The 10,309-nt window shown below is 56.6% G+C and overlaps 1 protein-coding gene across 1 annotated transcript in view; it reads left to right on the top strand.

Annotated features, from left to right (window-relative positions):
* ACACB (acetyl-CoA carboxylase beta) overlaps positions 1–7,076 on the top strand; it is a 23,048-nt gene extending 15,972 nt beyond the window's left edge. The window contains exons 36-51 of the mRNA XM_035891481.1: positions 50–172; positions 391–660; positions 994–1,091; positions 1,260–1,380; positions 1,575–1,685; positions 2,227–2,370; positions 2,454–2,574; positions 2,741–2,837; positions 3,031–3,127; positions 3,372–3,507; positions 4,030–4,207; positions 4,659–4,771; positions 5,446–5,600; positions 5,860–6,030; positions 6,684–6,820; positions 6,950–7,076. Coding sequence (XP_035747374.1) covers positions 50–172; positions 391–660; positions 994–1,091; positions 1,260–1,380; positions 1,575–1,685; positions 2,227–2,370; positions 2,454–2,574; positions 2,741–2,837; positions 3,031–3,127; positions 3,372–3,507; positions 4,030–4,207; positions 4,659–4,771; positions 5,446–5,600; positions 5,860–6,030; positions 6,684–6,820; positions 6,950–7,076 — 2,199 coding nt within the window. The remainder of the gene's footprint in view (positions 1–49; positions 173–390; positions 661–993; positions 1,092–1,259; positions 1,381–1,574; positions 1,686–2,226; positions 2,371–2,453; positions 2,575–2,740; positions 2,838–3,030; positions 3,128–3,371; positions 3,508–4,029; positions 4,208–4,658; positions 4,772–5,445; positions 5,601–5,859; positions 6,031–6,683; positions 6,821–6,949) is intronic.
* Positions 7,077–10,309: the final 3,233 nt, after the last annotated feature.

Raw genomic sequence — 10,309 nt, 5'->3', positions numbered from 1 at the left:
TGCTGCAGCCCCGTGCTTTCAGCTTGTCCTGTGCCCGGTGTCTCTGCAGGCTCTCTTCAAGCTGTGGGGCTCCTCGGAGCTGTACCCCAAGGATGTCCTGACGTACACTGAGCTGGTGCTGGACCCCCAGGGGCACCTCGTGCAGATGAACAGGGTCCCTGGAGGAAACGAGGTAGGGGGGATGATTTGGGAACAGGACAAGAGAAAGGGACGGGGGGAAGCTGTGCTGTGGAAGGTGGGAATGGCTGGTGGCTTCCCCAGTCTGGCTGTGTTTAAAGCCCGGGAGATGCCCCTCAAGCAAGCATTTTGTCTGTTGGTTAATGCAATCTGCGCTCAGACCCCATTTTTCAGGAGGAGCCTGCCCTGCAACCTTGTGCTCTTTTGTGGCAGGTGGGGATGGTTGCTTTCAAAATGAAGCTGAAGACCCCTGAGTATCCGAAAGGCCGGGACATCGTGCTCATCTGCAATGACATCACGCACATGATCGGCTCCTTTGGGCCCGAGGAGGACCTGGTCTTCCTGCGGGCCTCGGAGCTGGCGCGGGCCGAAGGCATCCCCCGCATCTACATCGCTGCCAACAGCGGCGCTCGCATCGGCTTTGCCGAAGAGATAAAGCACATGTTCCAGGTGGCCTGGGTGGACCCTGAGGACCCCTACAAGGTGTGTGGGCACCTCCCCTCCCGCCATCACAGCAAATAACAGAGGACTTATTTGGGGAAGGAAGGAACAGAGCTAACCTGGGACATAAAACTGTGGGATCGTTGCTGGGGGTGAGCACAGATGTGTATCCACTGCTATGGGGATGCTGCCCTCCACTTTCCCCAGGGGGGTGGAGATAAAGGCGCCAGCGCTGGCACGGCTGCTCTGTCCACCCCTGGTCCCTGAGCCTCTCTCAATGCATGGGGGAGGTTTGGGTTGGGTCTGAAGAGGGTTTGTGTCCCATGTGAGCCCGTGCATGGGGGGCTCATCCATCCTCCTCCTCTTTATTCCCAGGGGTTCAAGTACCTGTACCTGACTCCCCAGGACTACACGAAGATCAGCGCCATGAACTCAGTGCACTGTGAGCACGTGGAGGAAGGGGGCGAGTCCAGGTGAGCCCTGGTAGCCCACGGGGCACACAGAGCCACCCTGAGCCTTGCCCTGCATCCCCGCTGGGATGCAGCTCCCACGGCCTGGCTCAGCATCCTGCCAGACACATCAAGCAAGCGAGCGCTTCCTCCTGTCCTACCCACACCACTACGGCTCTGCTTTCCCTCCAGGTACGTCCTCCTCGACATCATCGGGAAGGACAACGGATTTGGGGTGGAAAACCTGAGAGCCGCCGGTACCATTGCTGGGGAGTCCTCTCGTGCTTACGATGAAATAGTGACCATCAGCATGGTACAGCCGTGGGTCCTTCCCCTGCTCCGCTCCTCCCCTCTCTCCTCCTTGCTTTGAGGGCCACCCTGGGGGGAATAACAGGAGCAACAAGCAACCTGGTGTGACTCCTGCAGAGCCAGGGAGCGTCATTCTCCTGGGGCTTGCGGACTCTACTGCAGCCCTTTTTCCCTGTGTGTCCTTGTGTGCATGCCCAGGTGACCTGTCGTGCCATCGGGATCGGCGCATACCTGGTGAGGCTGGGCCAGCGTGTCATCCAGGTGGAGAATTCCCACATCATCCTCACCGGCGTCACGGCTCTCAATAAGGTACCGTGCTCCGGCTGCGTGTCCTCACGCCACTACGTGTGTGGGCTCCTTCCCTGTCCCGTGGGAAGAGGTGGCAGTTCCCTGTGTGTCACCTCATGGGGCTTGTCTGGAGGAGACGCAGAGGAACCACAACTGGGCTCGTCTCTCTGAGAATTGAGAGTGCCGCTGAGCAGCTTTTTGGTGTTGCTTTAGGGGCCAGTTCACGGTGGCATGGTCCCCTGGCACAGGGCCGGACAGCAGAGCTGCCATCGGGACTGTTTGGCTCTGATCCCAGGGGCAGGACCCAACTCTGGGCAGAATCGCACTGGTTTGAGCTGATTGGAAACCTGCTTAGCTAAACCCACGCACTTGTGGGTGCCTTTAGGAGCCTAAAGCAGAGTCCTTTTGCTTTAACATCACCCTGGTAGGCAGAGGTGGAAATTCAGCCTCAAACCAGAGGGAATGCACCTGTACAGAGGTTTGACTTCACACACAGAGCAAGGACGGGTGGCTCCTGCCTTAGCAGAGGCCAACCTGTGTTTCTGTTGCTAATTCTGCCTAGGTGTTGGGGCGCGAAGTTTACACATCCAATAACCAGCTGGGAGGCGTGCAGATCATGCACAATAACGGCGTTTCCCATGTCACCGTCCCAGATGACTTTGAGGGGGTCTACACCATCCTGCAGTGGCTCTCATACATACCCAAGGTAGGAGGGTGCTGCAGGATGGTGGTGTGGGGTGTTACCCCGTACCTGGCTGGTGACCTGCCCTTCGGGGCTCTCCCTTACAGGATAACCGGAGCCCAGTGCCCATCACTGCCATAAGCGACCCCATCGAAAGAGAAATTGATTTTGTCCCTTCCAAAGTCCCCTACGACCCCAGGTGGATGCTGGCAGGGAGACCCCATCCAAGTAAGTGAGGGCAACCCAAGGCCTCTGCAGCAATGCTCCCAGATGTACCTTGTAGCTGAAACCCCCCCATCCTGGTGCAGAAAGCGCTTTTTGCTGTGGGCTGGTGCACAGGGAGCCCTTCAGGGCTCACTGTTGCGCTGCTCCACTTTTCCCTGTTGGTCTACAGCTCTCAAGGAGACCTGGCAGAGTGGCTTCTTTGACCGGGGCAGCTTCCTGGAGATCATGAGGCTGTGGGCTCAGACAGTTGTGGTTGGCAGAGCGAGGTACTGCGGGGAGCAGGGATGGAGCCCCGGGGCAGAGCGCGGCACGGGGAGCCTGCATGCACGGCCAAGCACACTCAAGCCCTGGCCATGGCCCTGCTTTTGGGATGGTGATGGGGGGGAACCTCTCTGGTGGGGCTGGGGTGAAGTGTGGAGGGGAACTGGTCACTGCTGAGGCTACCCTGCCTCCCTGCAGGCTGGGAGGTCTCCCGGTGGGTGTCATCGCTGTTGAGACCCGCACCGTGGAGGTGACGATACCTGCAGACCCTGCCAACCCGGACTCGGAGGCAAAGGTGCGTGGGGAGACCTCAGTGCGGCCGAGCAGCAGCTGGGAGGAGGCTGGAGGGGAGAGCAGGGAAAAGCTTAGCGTAATCCTTTGGCATGTCTTGATTTTCCTTAAAGACTGGTGAAATCAAGGGTGCTTGGTCAGTTTGTTTTATTCCAGCTCCTGCACACCACGTGCCGCAAAACTGCCAGCGCGATGTGCCAGGAAGCAGCGGCACTGGTCTCAGCACTGCTGCTTGCCATCTTTTGCAGATAATCCAGCAGGCCGGACAGGTCTGGTTTCCAGATTCTGCTTTTAAAACGGCCCAGGCTATTCGGGACTTCAACCGGGAGCATCTCCCGCTGATGATCTTTGCTAACTGGCGAGGCTTCTCCAGCGGCATGAAAGGTACCCACACTTGGGGTGCCCAGATCCCCACGCTGTGACATACAGCCAGCGTTCCTGCCAGTCCCTTGGGTCCCAGGCCGGACAGGTCTGGTTTCCAGATTCTGCTTTTAAAACGGCCCAGGCTATTCGGGACTTCAACCGGGAGCATCTCCCGCTGATGATCTTTGCTAACTGGCGAGGCTTCTCCAGCGGCATGAAAGGTACCCACACTTGGGGTGCCCAGATCCCCACGCTGTGACATACAGCCAGCGTTCCTGCCACTCCCTTGGGTCCCGGGGTGACCCAGCCTACCAGGGTCCTGCTCACACCCCTCCGAGGTGCAGGGCTGGGCTGGGGAGGTGATGTGGCGTCACCAGGACCCAGGTCCCGGGGCTTGGTGGCTTCCTGCTGGGCTGGTTTTGGGGTGCTTGTGTGGTCTCTCCAATGGAGAAAGTGGCTTTGGGAAGCTCAGAGGAGGCCAGGGGCAATAGCCTGGCCCACAGCAGTCGGGGCACCCAGCCACTGAGTCCCTTTGGCTTTCAGATATGTACGACCAAATGCTGAAGTTTGGCGCCTTCATTGTCGATAGCCTCCGGGATTTTAAGCAGCCTGTCCTGGTCTACATCCCGCCACACGCGGAGCTGCGGGGAGGCTCCTGGGTGGTGATCGACTCCACCATCAACCCGCTCTACGTGGAGCTCTACGCAGACAAGGAGAGCAGGTCAGCATCCAAAATACACGTGCATCCTCTGAAGCCCACGTACAGAGAAATGAGAGCTGGTGCACGGGGTCTGCAGAGTCATAGTCCCGCTGGCAGAGACCTCCGGTCCCTTGAGATCTCTATTTTTTACCCTTGGGTTAATCAAACCCATCAGCTAAAAGTTCCAGGGCTCTTACAGAGCAGTGTGGCAGGTATCTCCTGCACCCAGCAAAGGCTGTGGGTGAGTAAAATACGGTTCTAGGGGTCAGGAGGGCTTTTCTCTAACCTGCATTAATGCACATTGGAACAAACTGTAAGGAGTGGGAAGGTAGATGAGAATCCCAGACTGGAAATAAAACCCTCTTAGGCTTTCTCTCTCCCTAATTCTTAGGAAAGTTGCCTGGACCTTTTGTCCCAGAATTTATTCTCCTGTGCATACCAGCCCCTGCTTTACCAAACTTTTTCCTTCCAGGGGAGGCATTTTGGAGCCTGGAGGAACGGTGGAGATCAAGTTCAGAAAGAAAGATTTGGTGAAGACCATGAGAAGGATTGATACGGTCTATGCCAAGCTCGTTGAGCAGCTAGGTAAGGGAAGGGCATTTCGGCTTGAGGGCGTTGGTAGCAGTAAGTTAAAACATGAGGCTCAAACACCACGGTGGCAACCATCAGGAAATCCTTTAATGTTTCTCGGTGAAAATTCTTCATGGCTTTTCTGAATGTGGAGCCTGCTGAGAGGATGTGGAGGCACTTTCCAACACCTGTATCTCCTGGGGGTTCCATGAATGGTGCTGGACTTTTCTCCCATGCTTTGAGATGAAGAGTGGCAATGGCCGTGCTGAGTCAGCACCTGATGAGATGACACAGAATCATTACAGGGCTGCACAGAGGCTGCCAGTAATGCACCGGGTCTCCTTGCACCCCATGATTGGCTTCTGCCTGCAGAAGGTGGTGGGGCTATGCTGGGAGGTCCTTGCCCCTCTGCCCTGCTAAAACACGGTCACTCTAAGTCCTTGCACATGTCACCTCCCACCAATCTTGCGGAGGCGCTGAACGTGCTGCAGCCCCACCGTGGCCGCCTGTGGCTGGGCTCTGCTCAGGGGTGTAAATGTGCCAAAGCAAAGGGACGTGGCACTGGGTGCCCCGTTCCCCGGCAGGGGTGGCTGATGGAGGAGCACAGAGCGGAGCCCAGGCTCCGGGGTGGCTGGTGGACCCTGTCGCAGGGGCGGCGGGTGGGCTGCTCAGCATGGCGTGTCCCACAGGGACCCCCGAGCTGTCGGAGGCACAGCGCAGGGAGCTGGAGAAGCAGCTCAAAGCCCGGGAGGAGCTCCTCCTGCCCATGTACTACCAGGTGGCCGTGCACTTCGCCGACCTGCATGACACCCCGGGCCGCATGCAGGAGAAAGGCGTCATCACGGTGAGCCAAGGCAGAGGTGGGAAGGGGGATTGGTGCAGGGAATTTTGCCGTGGTGGCACAAAGGCAGGAGGCAAAGTCCCTTCCCGGGGGTCTGGGCTGCAGCTCGTGGTGCCGTTCCTGCCCCGGGTGCTGCTCTCTGCTCCAGCCCAGCAGAGCTGCCTTCAAACCCGCCGGTGCGAGCCGTGACCGAGCGGTCGCTGCACAGCAGCTCCTCTTCTTTCTGCAAAGACCAACCTGGGCTCTGGCCCCATTTCTTCAGGACATCCTGGAGTGGAAGAACGCCCGCTCCTTCCTCTACTGGCGGCTGCGACGGCTGCTGCTGGAGGAGGAGGTGAAGGCGGAGGTCCTGAAGGCGAACAGTGAGCTGAGCCACATCCACATCCAGTCCATGCTGCGGCGCTGGTTCATGGAGACAGAAGGAGCCGCAAAGGTAGCCCCAGGCTTCCCGAGGCACCCCTGCGGCCAGGGGTGTCCCCAGGGCTGTCACCTTGCTCTCCTGGTGCTTGGCCATTTCGCTGGTGCCTCCCTGGGAATTCATTCTGCAGCCGGTGCCAGGGTGGGGGGGCTGAGCAGCCCTCAGCCTGGGGCTGTCTCTTCAAAGTGGGTGACCCCAGTTGGATGCTGGTGCTCAGCAAGGTGGCCCCCAAATAAACACGGGCCTCCTCGTTTTCTACCCTCAGATAGGGCTTCCCAGGGCAGAAGAGAGATTTGAGGTCTGTGTATATGAGCTGCTCTCAAGTGCAACTGCCATGACGCACGCATCGCCGTGTCAGCCCTGCGCTTGCTGAGCTGGGAAGCGAGGGCATGCAAAGGAGACGTATTTTACCTTAGCTCTTTGCACTTTAAACAGTCCATGAAGCTTTCCCCAGTTTCAGTTTCCAGACTGAACCTTTTCCCCAGCGGCTGTTACATGGGAGTAGGGGAGCGTGCCGTGCCGGGCTGTGCCGTATGTGCAGGACTGAGAAGAAAAAACCCCACTGCCTGGTTGTGTCATGGGAGGAGCAAACCCAAGGATGCAGCGGAACGGGGGGCTCGAGCTGTGCAGGCAGCAGGACCCCCTGCCCAGCGTGCTGCTCTCCCCAGGGCTACCTCTGGGACAACAACCAGGTGGTGGTGGAGTGGCTGGAGAAGCATCTGCAAGAGGACGACGGCACCCAGTCGGCCATCCGGGAGAACATCAAGTACTTGAAGCGGGACTACGTGCTCAAGCACATCCGGAGGTGAGTGGCTGCGGGAGCTGGGATGCGAAGGCCAATGCTGTCCCCTGGGTTGGGGACAGCGGGTGGTGGAGACGAGGAGGTTCTTTCTTCAGCCCCTGAGGCTGCTGCCTTCTCCCGTCTGCCTTGCAGCTTGGTCCAAGCCAACCCTGAGGTGGCCATGGACTGCGTCATCCAGATGGCTCAGCACATCACCCAGGCACAGAAGGCCCAGGTCGCCCGTCTCCTGTCGACGGTGGATAATGACGGCCCATCGTGAGCCAGCGGCCGGCAGCGTGCAGGGCAGTGGCCGCGGGGCAGGAGGGACACTGGGACACGCTGCTGCACAGAAGCCAGACCTCACCTCCCCAGCTGGTTCGTCAGCCCTCGAGCTGAAGCCTGGGACTCTTACTCGTTTGCCTAAATAAAGGATGCCAGTGTTTGTATTTTAAGCCGTGAAGATGGTCTCTCCATCCGTGCGAAGTTCCCTCTGGCGCTGGGGGTGTTCATCAGAGGGGCAGCCTGGCAGAAGATAAACTTGGCCCAAGCCAAGTCTGGAGTCTGGACCTGGTGCAGAAGTTGGTTTTAAAAAGAATCTAAAATCTTTTACTGTGTTTTATAGTTGCAAGCTCTGGCCTTAGTCTTTAAAACAAGCACCAGCATCAGACACATCTCATGAGACTGGACGGAGCTGGAAGTACAAACCGGCCAGCCCAGGCACCACAGGGGAGTGGGATGACGGAGGAGGTCCTGCTGTGGCCATGGTGAAGCTCACCAGGCACCGGCACACGGAAATGTAAACCCTGCCTAAGAAGCAGCCTCAAACCAATGTTTTATAATAAACTCAGGAACTGTGAGGAGCCATTTGTCTCATCCTTCCCCCTGTTGGGGGGAGATCGGTGGATGTGGAGTCGCTGATGGCCCAGAAAAGACACCAGTGAGCCGTGCAGCGGGAGCATTGGCAGATCCACCGTGGTTTGGCTGACCCGGCTGTTCCTCTCGCCCTTCTCGTGTCCTTTCTGGCTCCTGCCACAGCTCCTTTGGGTGGTTGCAGCCTGTGGCTCCTGCGGGGGGATGGAGAGCAGGGAAGACATGGCTCCGGGTGCTCCTGCCCTGGCAACCCGGTTCCTCTGCTGAAGCACAGGAGCTGGGGTGAGCTCTCTGTCTGCTCGGACCTGTACCTTGCTTCTCGGGTGGACTTTAATCAGCTTGGTTCATGGAGGGGAAGTTCATATGTGGGCTTTCCAGTGCCGCTGGCTGTGCGGGCGCGACGGTTCACCAGCACAGGTTCAGCTTTGGCTCACGAAGCGGGGGGCGGGATGGCGATGGAAGGTGGGAGGCCTTGGTTCAAGTGTGGTGCCGGTATTGCCGTGGTGAGGAGGTGTTGGGCACCTCCTCGGTCGCGCCTGGGCTGGGGGCTCCCCCCAGGGTCCCGGGGCTGGGGGTGGGAAGGGCTTTAGGAGACGCTTGCTGGTTTGAAAGGCGTCACCGCACTTTGTCAGGGGAGGGGGGTGCTGACGCTCGCCATCCAGGAGCCACTCCCCGCAGCTGGGGGGCTGCTGCAGCACCGAGAGGCTCACAGCAGCCCTCCCGCCGGCGCCTGGCCCTGGGCTCTTCCCCACACTTGGGCACAGAGCTCTTCAGGAAGAGCTTGACAGAATGAGACAAAAGAGTTCGTACAGCAAATACCTGCAAACTCTTCTCCTCCTGGAGGATTTGAGCCAGGGACAAAGCCTCAGCCACAGTATTTTATGTCTGTGAAGGCAGTGAAGCCTGGGAAAGGCTGCTCTTTTCGGGGCGAGCCCTCCCTTCCCTTTGCAGGTGGGCGCTACAAATGCTCTGTGCGTGGACGAGACGCGTAAACACCAAGTCCTAGACTCAAGAGAAGGGCCCGCTCCTCAGCGTGCTCGGCACCGCGGCTGGAGTCAAACAAGTCTGGGCTCTGTCCGTTTGTCAACGTCCGTAAGTTGTATGGACCTATTTCCTCCCTGGTTTGGATTTCCAGTAGCAGAAGCCTGGGAATTACTGTTTAATCCTCGGAATTACTGTTTAATGCTGAGCTGCAGCGTGCCACGTGGCCGGGGCGCCCCTGCCGCCGCAGTAGTCATAGCGCAGCGCATCCAGAATGACCCAGGCTTAGTGCTAAGAAATATTTATTTAAAAAAAAAAAAAAAAATTAAGACATCGTAGATGACGCCAGTCACAGCAAATGAATCACATTGTTCCTGAACAATAAATTATGACGTGGAGCATTGTGCCCTTTCGGAAGAGGTAGCGCCGTGGACATATGCGCTGGGGAAGACACAGGCGTGGACATTTTCTAGCCCCCGACCTTCTCAACAGGGATTTGCAGCTGGGTGGCTCCAGCATCCGGCACCCGCTGGGTTTTTAGCACGCGGCCACAAGCTGGGGAAGCTTTTTGCCCCCAACCAGCCCCAGCCACGCTCCGTGTGGGAGAGAGGAGCCCGCGAGCACGTGGATGCAACACCGGGAACGGACAGGCGGGGACGTTCCATTAGCACGTGGGAGCAGACAAAACCACGAGATATAAATACCACGTCGTGGGCACAGAGGTGCAAGTAAACGAAACCCCAGCATGGAGTTTGCTTTTTGTGTTCTCAGAAGTTTCAGCAGGTGTTTTTTTTGCAGCGTGTGTTACCACGTATAAAGCAGGGTTTGCAAATTTAAAAAACTACCTTAGAATAAATTTTACTTGGTTAATTAGGACGGAACAACTACTATGAATCGGTATGGTACAGTTACAATATTTGGTCTCTGAATTTTTTTAAAAACCCATGAGTTTCACAGTATCCAAAGTGCTTCTTTAAAAGAACTGTAGTGTAACAACAGTGGTTAAAATTGTTGCATTTTTGATCATGAATAATTTAGTGGGTGTAAAAGAGGTTACTGCAGCATTTTAAAAAAAATGGAACAGTGCTCAGTTCACATAATTTCTTTTCTCTTCATAACAATAAATATAAATAAATTTACAAATAGTAATACTGCCTAGCACAAGAATAGACAGAAGCACAATACACGAGCCTATAAAAAACCCTAATCTTGTTGTAAAAAATCCTAAAAACAGGCATAATTCCTAAAATCTAGCCAGTGATCAGTGTAATAACTCAGTAGTACCACCTCCTTCATGGGGTAAGGACTTGGGTTTTAAACCCAGCTGTAGCAGTTGCCTGCTATGGGTTCGAGTCCTCATTTTTAGTATTTTTGCTCCTTCTTTCCTACCTCGTAACAATAAATTAACAGCAGATACATCAGAAAAGCGTTAGCGGCTCCCGAAGCTGTGTGGGGTCTCTGTTCAATGGCGACAGCTATTTGGCAATTTCAGGGAAGAGATATACACGGTGCACGATGGACCCTTTTGGACTCCAGCTGGGTGCTGACCACCCGGTTGGCGTGCGTTGGCTTCTGTGTAGCTGGTGACCAAACAGCGTCTGCGTAGAAGTCCAGATCACAGTGTTGATGAAATGTCTTTACCTTAACCGGGCTATTTTTTAG

This window comes from Egretta garzetta, unplaced genomic scaffold, assembly GCF_000687185.1.
Source record: "Egretta garzetta isolate BGI_Z169 unplaced genomic scaffold, ASM68718v1 scaffold330, whole genome shotgun sequence".
Classification (NCBI taxonomy): Eukaryota; Metazoa; Chordata; class Aves; order Pelecaniformes; family Ardeidae; genus Egretta; species Egretta garzetta.
Note: the sequence above shows the minus strand (reverse complement) of the source record. Positions and strands in the feature narration are given on the sequence as shown.